Source organism: Penicillium longicatenatum, assembly GCF_028827895.1.
Source record: "Penicillium longicatenatum strain IBT 33135 chromosome Unknown contig_6_segment0_segment0, whole genome shotgun sequence".
In the NCBI taxonomy this organism is placed as follows: domain Eukaryota; kingdom Fungi; phylum Ascomycota; class Eurotiomycetes; order Eurotiales; family Aspergillaceae; genus Penicillium; species Penicillium longicatenatum.
The window spans coordinates 4,287,668-4,299,015 of record NW_026643123.1 but is presented as its reverse complement, the minus strand read 5'-3'; the positions used below and the strand labels follow the sequence as shown (position 1 = coordinate 4,299,015).

The 11,348-nt window shown below is 50.0% G+C and overlaps 3 protein-coding genes across 3 annotated transcripts; 1 reads left to right on the top strand and 2 right to left on the bottom strand.

The window, feature by feature from the left end:
- Positions 1–5: 5 nt before the first annotated feature.
- Positions 6–5,892, bottom strand: N7484_009794 (DNA-binding ATPase; the record flags this gene model as incomplete). Its single annotated transcript, XM_057120181.1, has 4 exons — positions 6–297; positions 362–5,731; positions 5,808–5,825; positions 5,882–5,892. The coding sequence occupies 4 exons, from the start codon at positions 5,890–5,892 to the stop codon at positions 6–8; spliced, it is 5,691 nt and encodes a 1,896-aa protein (XP_056969736.1).
- A 1,355-nt stretch (positions 5,893–7,247) lies between these two features.
- N7484_009793 (uncharacterized protein) lies at positions 7,248–7,932 on the bottom strand (the record flags this gene model as incomplete). The annotated part of the gene is made up of 3 exons (XM_057120180.1): positions 7,248–7,394; positions 7,490–7,626; positions 7,758–7,932. Coding segments are annotated over 3 exons (459 nt in total), but the record flags the coding sequence as incomplete, so codon positions are not given.
- A 54-nt stretch (positions 7,933–7,986) lies between these two features.
- N7484_009792 (secretory pathway Sec39 family protein) lies at positions 7,987–10,875 on the top strand (the record flags this gene model as incomplete). Its single annotated transcript, XM_057120179.1, has 3 exons — positions 7,987–9,520; positions 9,577–9,733; positions 9,789–10,875. 3 exons carry the CDS (start codon positions 7,987–7,989, stop codon positions 10,873–10,875), a joined length of 2,778 nt encoding a protein of 925 aa, XP_056969734.1.
- Positions 10,876–11,348: the final 473 nt, after the last annotated feature.

The window sequence follows — 11,348 nt, the reverse complement described above, 5'->3', positions numbered from 1 at the left end:
CACTGTCAGTTCTTCATCGTAGCCAGGAATGAATCCAGGTTATACTCTTCCTGGTATTGTCGATCATCCCATAGTTCGCCTAAGTCATCCAACCAACCCTTCTTGCCTTTCTCCTTGACTTCACCGTCGATGTCGACCATGTCGACTTCATTGCCGGTTGCGTCTGGTTTCTCGGCTGTCTCAGCTGTTTCGCCGAGACTAAATAGGTCTAGAAGTTGATCTGTGTCCATTGTACCTAAGCCGGCGTTTTGTTGATTGACCACCGTAGAGGCGACGTCTATCTTGAATCGTTGTAGACTAGACAAAAGCCCGTTAGTATGAGATTCAATATTACTTTGAAAAAGATCGGACGAAAACTTACTTCAGGATCTTCTCCTCTAGGGTACCTCTGGTGATCAAGCGGTACACGTTAACAACCTTCTTTTGACCGATACGATGGGCGCGATCCATGGCTTGGATATCCTTTTGCGGGTTCCAGTCATGTTCGACGAATATAACAGTGTCTGCTCCCGTGAGGTTGAGGCCAAGACCACCAACACTGGTTGTCAGTAGCAACACGTCGTAGCTAGGATCGGTGTTGAATCGGTTGACGATATCTTGACGTTTTGTTGCTTCGACACCACCGTCCAGGCGGAGGTATTGGACAGATGGTAGTAACTTCTTAAGGACATCATTTTGCACAATGTCCAGCATCTCCTTCATCTGACAAAAGACAAGGGCACGGTGCGGGCTGACATAGCTTGCACCTGTATCGAGCTCACCCTCAGCTGGGGTATCGAGACCAATACCACAGTCAACCAGCAGATCACGCAGTGCACTGAGCTTCGGCGCATGAGACACATCCCTGATGGTTGAACGTTTAGCATTCAAGTAGGTCTGGACTTCATTATACTGCTTGTGTCCATCTTTGACGACCAGGGCAGGCGAGTTGCACAGGCGACGCATGTACTGTAGGGCTTGGAAAATGTGCTCCTTATCAGAGCGATCAGTGCTTCCAACCTTGTCTTGTAGCTCCTTCTGCTCCTTCTTTGAGAAGTCCTCGAAAAGCTTCTTTTGAAGCTCACTGGGATCACAATAATAGTTTTGGATGATCTTAGGAGGCAAATCATTCAAGACCTCTTCCTTCAGGCGGCGGAGGAGGAAAGGCAAGACCTGTTTATGCAAGGCTTCAATCGCCAAAGCACCGGCTTCTTGTTCTTTCGATGAAGATTTGCTGAATCTGCTAGCAGCGATTGGTTTGGCAAATCGATCCAAGAAGACCTTCTCTGTGCCAAGGAAACCAGGCATCAAGAAATCGAAGAGTGACCAAAGCTCAAGCACGTTGTTCTGAATCGGCGTACCCGAGAGAATCAGGCGATGGTTGCTCATTAGTCGCTTAGCGCAAATTGTGATCTTGGCCTTCGGGTTCTTGATGAGATGACCCTCGTCGAGCACACAATAGTTCCAGTTGATCTTATTGAGAATTTCATTGTCGTTTCGGCAAACATCGTAGGAGGTTACAACCACATCGGATGTACCAAGTTGAGCTTGAAGTCTTGTTCGCTCTGCCGGGGGACCGACATAGGCAATGCAGTTGAGGAATGGAGCGTACTGCTTGACCTCCTGTTGCCAATGGCCAGAAAGAGAAGGTGGGCAAATAATCAGCGAGGGGAGCTTGCGAGAATCAGGAGCTTGGCTCTTTGCAAACTCCTCTGCTCGCATGTGATGATCACTCGCAACGATGCAGATAGTTTGAAGGGTCTTTCCAAGACCCATGTCATCACAGAGAATACCATGAAGGTTGTAACGGTTAAGGAAAGCAAGCCAATTGATACCGTCTTGTTGATACGGCCGGAGCTCAGCTTTAATCGCAACAGGAATCTCGAATGCCTCCACCTTCCGCGAATCCAGCATCTGGGACATAAATTTCCTCTCTCGATCACGACCCTTGAGTAATTCCTCGGAGAAACCAGGTGGATCGGGGATACCAGCCTCCAGCGGTACGAGTTTGACCAAAGTGGCGAATGATGTGGTTGCCAAAAGTCGAACATCGTTGTCGGAGTCGCTCATACGTCCAAGTACAGGAACGACCAGGAAGATGACATAGGGTAGGATTCCATCTTCCATCACATGGATAAGATGGTAGATGCACTCGATAGCACCTTGACGATGGTGGACATCCAAAGCGTGGTTAATTGTCGGAAGCACCTTCTCTACTAACATTGTCATAGCTTCCACAGTAATAACGCTACAGATTGTAGCAAAGCACTTTGCTGCTGCATAGCGGATTACTGATAGACGACATTGTAAAGCCTTGGCAATGATAGGCATGAGACCAATAACCCAAGGATAGAGACCAGAATCAAACTTGGGCAGAAGGGCACGAAGAGTGGATAGACCATCTACAACCTCCTGGCCAAGCGTCGTCTCTGGTTTGGTGATATCTTCAGGCAGCTCACCCACCAAAGCATCCTTTAATGGTCTTTCAACTAGCGCTGCAAGGTTGGGCACCTTCTCAAGAAGGTCGGGGCCAAATTTGACAGTCAGTTGCTCCAAAGCCTCTTTGGCACCACGTCGCATAATACGAGCTTCTTTAGCCTCGCGTTCGAACTTGGCAGCATCGGGGTGGTCTCGCCGATCTTCTTCCTTGCGTAAAGACAAGATTGATGTCTCCAATTGGGCATTATGCTGGAATTCGGGAGTCTCCGAGGTGTCCACGCAGCAGTATTTGACGAGGTTTCCAATGATTTTGTCGACTGGTCCACGTTTTGTGGCTGCTGTGTAGTGCTCGATAAGGCTTGCAACTGCGGTTGCTGAGCGTTGCTGAAGCTCAATATTTTCTTCCTTCTTCACGCTGTCCATCATACCCTTAATGATATGACCAGGGCGTTTCGGAATATCCCGAATGGCAACTAATGCGCCTGCAGCGGCTGCTGGAACACGCATGTCTCGTTGCTCTTTGAAACCACGAGCCTCGTTGACAGCCGATTGCGCTGTTGCACGGGTGTCGTTCAAGACCTGAGTGGCAGTAATTCTCTGCGCAGGCGTCAGGCTCTTCTTGAGGCGTTCAAAGTCAGGGCCGACGATCTTCTCGGCATCAGCGAGAGAGAATGCATTAGGCCCGGCTTCAGGGTCGCCTTGAACAACAACAGCCAAGGTCGGGAGCCGCGAGGTTGGGACATGTGCGTGGTCCCGGAAGGCGTTCAGCAGGGAATGGCATTGAGCGCGAGCGACATGCAGGTAGCTGGAGATGTCCGAATACCATGGTGGACGTTCATCTTCGACAATCGGGCGAAGTTTTTCTGTAAGAGATGATGTGTACTTGCTGTCTGGTCCAGTGAAACGGGCGTATTCCTCCATGACCATGGCAGCGGAGAGTTGAGAAGTAGACGCCGAGGCGTTCAGGCCATTCAAAATGGGCGACCAGAAACTCGGGAGATTGTGCTTGTCCCAAACAGATAGCAATTCACCCAATGCCCTTGAGGCATAGATCTTGGATCGCAACATAGTGTCTGCACCAACAAGGTCGATGTCGCCTGACAACATATGCCCATCCACGTTGTGAGTTGATGGTGGCGGGGCTTCTTTTTTCTCCGACTTTCGTCTGCGGCCAGGTTTGGGGGGCTCTGCACCACCAGCAGTAGCGGGGGGTGAGATTTTAGCGGGAGGTTGAGCGGCAAGAGAGAAGGGAAGACCTGATGGCTTGATAAAGAGAGTTTCGTCCATCCGAATGGGGTAACGAGGAACACCGAATGGCCCAAGGGTAAGAGTGATGAGGGGCTCAATGGAGCTTGAGAGCTCAGCATCGGTTTTGAAGTATCCATGGGTCTCGATGGCTTTTAGTAGCTCCGACCAAACCTGGATTGAGAGTTTGAGCACATCCTCGTTGCGCTCCACAAGCAGATTTTGGAAGATCAAGCGCAGTGCCTTGCCTTCCACCCAATCCGTGCTGCCTTCTCCCTCTAGTTTTAAGAAGGTCATCAAAGCACGGAGAACGGCGGAACGAACACTGGTAATTGTATGCCGCAGGAAGGGGTAGAGACGAGGGACCAAATTGCCGAACGAAGCCTCCGGGTCGACCGCTGCGTTGGCTTTCATCGCATCCAAGACTTGATTGAACGTACACAACTTGGCGAGGAGATCCATCACGGATCCTGTGCTGGCACTGAGGTCGTCTTGCAGGTTGGAAAGACAATCCCAAACAATGTTCATCAGAGGCCCAAGAGTGCCACCCCTTGATGTTACAAACTCTTCTGCAATTGGTACCAGTGTTGCGGCGCTAACAGCGCGCACGTCATCATCAAAGTCGGCGAGTCCTTTCATGACAGCCTCGAGGACACCATCCATCATGACAGAGTCATTGATGAGAAGATCCTTGCGAATGGCAACCAAGTAGCGGAGACCAATCATACCACCATGGCAAACCTCCCACACAGGGCGATCCAGACCGAGATCATTCTGCATGATAATTCGGTAAAGGACTCGGTAAACGTGACGAACAGACTTAGGTGGTAAGTGGGACAAAAGGGCACCCAGGGTCTGCCCCACGGTTTCCCGAATCGGGGCGACCACATTGTCTGAAATGTAGTCACCAAATCGATCGAGCATGAGAACACAAAGCAAACGACAGGCAAGGTCATCAAGCCATTTGCGGTTCAGTAAATCGTTCTCTGTCCGGGTCTTACCCTCCAACCGACCAGCTGCCGCACCTTGGACCCTAATAACCTCGCGAAGAGCCATAGCTGCACCATGTCGAACCTCCCAGTTAGAGTCAAAGATATCCATTGTCAAGAATTCGCACATGCATTCCAAGGGCCAACCTGAGCCTTGGTCCACAAAATCAGGCTGGATGACTGATCGCTCGGGTGCGATGGGTCCCTTGAACTCCGCAACGATCTTTGAATCATCATCTTCGGCGGATTTTTCAAACGAGAAATAGTCGGGTTTACTTTCTCCGTTCTGATCGTCGCCGTTCTCGGCCTTGATAGGGTGAGGGGTGGTTGGTGTCGCAACGTTCTCCGATGGTCGACGGGAGGAGAGGTCGACCACACGGACTTTATTGGCGCCCATCTTGGCATTTTGCTTGTTCTTTCGCTTAAGCTGGTTCAACTGGCGCTTACTGAGACCCGCCTCTTCCTGCTTGGCGTCCGGGGACGATGGCCGCCGAGAGGCTATATCCGAAACGCTGTTGTCTCGAGATACAGGAGCCTGTGCGAATTCTCGTTTTGGAGCAGGAGTTGCCACTTTGGGGACCATTTCGGCCGTGTCAAGTAGATCATCCTCAATATACTCGCCAGCAAGGCCGAGACGGCCGTTCAGTGTCTTTTTCTGGTGCTGAAGTCGTGTCGCGGGATCCAATGATGCTAGGGAGTACTCATACTCCTTTCCAGCACTGCCAAGTAATCGCTTGCCGTGCTTTAGTATCGATCCAATGTCCAGGGTGTCAAGTTGGAGAAACGAGGACGGAATATCTTCTGATTTGACTTCAGATTTAATCTCCACTTCATCATCCTCAGCTGCAGACTTAATCTGCAAACCATCATCTTCATTTGGATCATAAATCTCCGCATTGCCGACGATCAAACCGATGGCTTTCGCCGCAGCAGTTCTCGTATCCCATGATTTAGATCGCAGGTATGGCAGAATTCTGCCCAAGAGGTTGAAGAGCTCATCCGGGTGTTGTTTTTGAACGTCACCTAATTGCTGGGCTGCTGTGTTCCGAATCAACTGAGTGCTTCCGGTCTCAAGCAAACTGTGCAAGAAATGTTAGTTTAGGGAGCTCTCACTCAGATCATTTTACCTCTTTGGATATTGATGGTGGTACTCACGTGACCAGGCGGTCGAGTCTGTGGGGCATTAGTATCATGTGACTGACGCGTCATAATTGGTCCAAGTCACTTACCGGGAAGTCATGGCGGGCCGTCACTCTTGATGCCGAGTGAGCAGCACCGCCGAAAGTAAAAGGTGAAAACAGAAAGAAAAGGGATAGAGAAAGTACACGCGACTGTAAAAAGCGTGTAATGCCCTTCAAAGTGCGAAATGCAAATAACACCAACGCCCAACACCAGTGAGCCGGGAGGGGATGACTCAGCAGGGAGGATTAGATTCAGTACACAAAGAGCGAGATTCGAGGTCACGCAGCCGGGTTTATATCATTGGGGGGCTCTTGCCTGGCGCGCCGGTCCATGTTTGGGTGTGTGGCGCTAGCCTGTTTAGGGCTTAGCGGTGGTTGGGCCTCCACTCCCGGGTTTGTGCGGGTCACGTGGTGGACGCGTTCGATCAGAGATTTTGTATTAGAACTCATGCTGGAATTTTCACTTTTGAGATCACTATACCTTGTGCTTATAATTTCATTTCCTTTGTTCAATATTCTGATTCTCATCTAATGGAACGAATCACAACTTCTAATGCTCAGTGACTTCCTGCATGGCATAGCAATGCCAAGACATGCCAGATGGCCTCAAGCAGTGTCGAGAATCCCCTGATGATCAAAGGGTTCAACCGAGTATGCGTGTCTAGTGGCAGTTATGTAATGTCTCGCTTGGATGCATCAAACCATTATCGAAAATTTGTGATCTGTATTTTCTACCATAATATTAGTGGGGGTCAAAATTGCTTTATATTCTACCAATGGACAAGCGCATATTGCAAATATCCGGGAACTATATATCCACATTAGATAGTAAAGCTTGCACCAGCTGAACATCTACCCCGACAGTGAACGTGAATGGTATACTCTCGGATGTAGTTGATTTCATCATCATACATATGTATTCAATTGCAAGTTACCAGTCTCATCCAATGATTGAATTAAAGCTTCTCCGAGCTCTATCATCGTCCCACAAGATGTCCAGGTGGGGTGCCACGGCAGCTTTGAGTGCTCTGGTGACGTCCATAGAAGTATCGTATACCTATCCACCTAATATACAGAATTCCATCGCTCAATTACCTAGCAACCTTGAAAGTGTTGCCTAGTCGATGGATAGGTAGCTTGATTTATTTATTTTTTGCTTTCCAACTAGCTGCCTATATTCACAGCAGAGACATGAGGTCTGCTGAACTACGTACCAAGCCCATCTTGAATACGACAAAACATCCGCAATAACATACTTCATAGAACCGGAGTATCATTTCAAGAACGAGGCTTAATAGCCTGCAAAATTGAGCATTTCTATACAGTCACAGGCACCCGGCAAAAAGTTCCGGGGCAGAAACAAGGAATCACACGCATCAAAGAAAAAGAATCATCGCGCCCTTGGGGGTTTCCTTCACAGTTGCGACATCACAGCAGTTGCCTCCTCTTCCTTCCCAAGCAGACCTAAACTGCGGATCTGCTCAGCCTTGGGGGCATTCTCACGAGGGTGAGCAGCTTCGGCCTTGCGGAAGGCAACCTGCATCTTCATTGTGCGCATGGCCTATCACCAGGGATCAAAGTTAGTCATACCACGATCAATTCCAAGCTAGTCCTTCCACAATCCTTCAATCCCTCCTAAAAAGCGTCAATACATACCTCCTTGCGGTGGTGGAGGCACTCGTAATAATCGTCCAGAGCCGGGGTGCACTTCTTCTTTCCAGCCTCACCCTCGCCAGAGTTCACCACGTAGCATCCAAGGACCTCTTGCCAGAAGGGGTAGCAGCGGCCGGGACCTAAAAAGAGTCATAGCTAGTTAGCCTAGTGATTCGTGGGGAGGGGGAGGGTCTGCGCAAGATGTGATGATGATGGTAATGTCGTCGCGTGCGGACCCCACAGTCGGGGAAAGAGCCAGAAGATCACATACCGCCATTGAGACCATATCCAGAAGCCATTTTGAAGAGTTGTATAGAGGAATTGGCAGGGTGAAGACAGAGAGACCGCAGAGAAGATGGTGAGATGTTCGCGGATGCGACGCTTTCCCTTTCGTTTCCGACCTGGCCCGTGCGCTCCGCCGTACATGAGTTACCCGCATCCTCAAGCTACGTATGTCGCTACTAAGTCACAGGACTACATTACGCCTCCCCTCGGTCGCCATGACTCTGGAAGGAATATCCGATGCCCACGCAATTCTGCTTGCGACTCACCTTTGTGCAGGTGGTGATGTGATCGATCTTCCTACTTTACAAGCGCAATACCCTCATTGTTTGCCGTTGGAACGCCTCCTACGCATCATCTTGACATTCCTACCCGAGAGCATAGAACCTTCCCAATATATTCCAGTACTCCAAGAGCTGACTGGGAACTCCGACCGTACAAATAAAGCCCGTGAAATTGATATTTCTGCTGTCAAGGACCTGTCTGAGCCGGAAGCAAGGCAGCGCGTGCGGAAGCTCCGCCTACGACCTCTGAGGCGGGACGACGAAGAAGAGGAGGTGGAATCGTGTGACCCTTTGACCAAATTCCTTATTCATCGCTCACACTTGATTGACGCCGAAACCGCACTTCAACCATTAGTCCTTGACCTCATTCTTCCCTTCTACGAACAACAACCAGTGATTCGAGCATGGCTGATCTCAAGCCTACTACCGGCACTTCGACTCAATTACGAATATTATCCGAACCGCGACGGAACATTGTCATTGGAGACTCTGGAAGAGTTAGATGACCAGACTGCGGTCAATATTCTGTTATCCATTGCCGGTCCAGAGAGGAACGACATGGACTTGGTCAATAACTTGAGGGGACTGATTGGTCCTTGGCTATATGGAAGCAACCGATCAAAACGGCGCAGATTGAATGAAGCGGCCCAACAAAACTCGATCTCCTTCGTCGAGGGAACGCCAAAGCCCGAGCTCACTGAGCTGGTTGGTTGGGAACATGTGAACGAATGGCTCTTGTCACGAAGTCTAGTGGACCCTAAGAGTGTAGTCAATGCTTTTGTTAATTGGAATGGACCCGAGGATGTCGATCTGGGTGGGTATGAGGAGAGTGGTGCCCAGATCACATCAGATAGCGCAAAGGCGTTGCTGAATCGGTATGGTCAGTCCGGTCTGGCTGTGGTATACGCTCAGGCGGATTCATCCAAAGGCTCGCTTGAAGGTTCATTTAGGATTTTGTCGCGAGTTGCCGAGCTGCTCGGCCTCGAAGAATGCTCATACCTTTCATCTTCCGATGCCGTCCTTCCCTCTGTGGAATTCGATGCAGACTTGATCTCGTCGACTTTACGTCCTTATCTATTGCAAAACGCTCTTTTGAGGCCGCAAAATCTTCTGACATTACCGTCGCCCTCTTCGATATCATTTGCAAGTGCTTTGCTCCTGTCTCTACGCATATTAACCAACCTTGGCCATGTGATTCCCTGTCGGGTCGCAGCAAGCATGTGCCTTCATAGCAGTGAGGATATGCAAATGGCAGAGCTCCAAGCCGTGGTATCATCTATGGTGAAGCAGCCTCGATCAGATGAAGCTTGGGAAATAGCTCGGCAGCATCTGCTCTGGCTTCGGGATTGGCAGGCAGAGCATTCCGATAATGGCTGGGATGAGCCATCGACCCACCACGGTCTCTTTTGGAGACTATCACGAGATGCTGTTGAAACGGAAATTCTCAAGGCCCTACTTGGAGCCAGAGGTAAGATTTGAACAAACATTCGCATACGTCATGGTCGGTATCTGACACCTCCCTAGAATATCAATTGGCCGTCAAGCTATATACTCGATCAGAGTCAGCACCACTGAGTCCCACTCAAGTGGAGGCAGCCGTGGTTGGCTCTATTTTCACAGCTTATGATAATGCCAGCAATGGCAACCGGACCCGTGGAGGCATGAAGAGAGCCTATGATATGTAAGCTTTGATAACACCAGGCCAACGTTCGGTGCACCCTCTAACTTTTTCATAGCTTGCAAGCATTTCAGCCGCATTTCCCCGAATCGATCCCTTTGAAGCAGATCAATGCTTTGATAGCAGCAACCCATGCGCTATCTTTCTACTCATTGATCCTTCAACACGGCGTCCCATTCCAGCCAGTCAGTATCCGGGTCCACCATGACCCTCTCTCACTAGTTGAAAATGTGCTCGAACAAAACGACAAAAGCTACACAAAACTCGATGACCTCCTCTACATTGGCCGGAACCTAGTCACAGGCCTACCCGCAGACCAAACAAGCGAAATAGAAGAACAAGTCTCAGACACCCTCATCACAGCCGAACGTCGAATCACCTCCCTAGCCATCTCCTCCGCTCTCTCCTCCAACGACTTCGGCACAGCCTACTCCTATGTCCTGACCCGCCTCGCACCCCCCTCTCACCTAAACACCACATCTCCCCTCCTAACATCCACCTCTACACCAGACGATATCTCCTGGCGCGCAGTCTACAATGCGGGCCGCTTCCGCTCTACAACACCCAACCCCTCGACCCCACTCACATCCCAAATAAACCATCTCTCCCAACGCATGGAACTTCTCTCCTTAGCCCTAGTCCTTACCCCAACACCCGATCCTCTCCCCGAAATCCTAGGTGCCTGGCGCCGCTGCGACGAGGAAATGTCATCCCTCCGAGCCCGTGAACAAACAGAGGAAGACGTCTGGGACGCTAAGGGCGATAGCCTATCTACTGTACCGGGTGGCTTTGGACCTTCGGACTCGGAGCGCGACGCCTTTGATACGGCGCAACAACGTGCAGCTAGACGGGCTCGTGCTCGGGCTGCAATGCCGCATTCCCATCCGCATGAGGCGCCTATGGGGTTGTTTGAGGTTGCGAGGGGTGCTGCGATGGCGTTGCACAAGAACGCGTTTCCGCTGCGTGGTGCTGCGGCTTCTTCCTCGGCTGCAGCTGGGCCTGGGTCTGAAGCGGAGATTCAAGGTGATGGCGAGCATTCGGAGCATGATCGTGTGCGGAAGAGGGATATGGTTAGTAATATGGTTACAGGGGGGTTGGCGAGTGGAATTGGATGGGTTTTGGGCGCTGAGCCGGTGAATCGGTAGTCAAACGGCCGGGAATGTCTTGCCGGGAGTATACTTGGCATCATGATAGCGATGATAACTTTAGCGATGTATTTGACAAGATAGATATCAATATATGTATCCCATCTGGAACTTATTTGCTGATCTAGGAGTCTTTCGACTGAGATTACTGTAAGACTCAACTTCAAATGCAACGGTATTAAGTTCCTAGTATGTGCGAGAATTGTTTTCAATGCATTGCATATACTCCACGACGACCAGAGTAGGAATCCCCCCCAAAAAGAGAGAAAAAAAAAAGGGAAAAGAAAAGCCTGAAACAAAAGCGAGGCTATACCTCAACAAACGAAGACAACAAAAAGCAAGCAATATATGATGGTCGATATGTCCAAGCTCGAAAAATATCATGAGAAGTTTAGAGGGAGAGAAAGGAAGAAGGGTAAAGGAGCAGAGGGAGGCAGAAGACTCAGATGATGCAATGACAATTGTAGGTATCA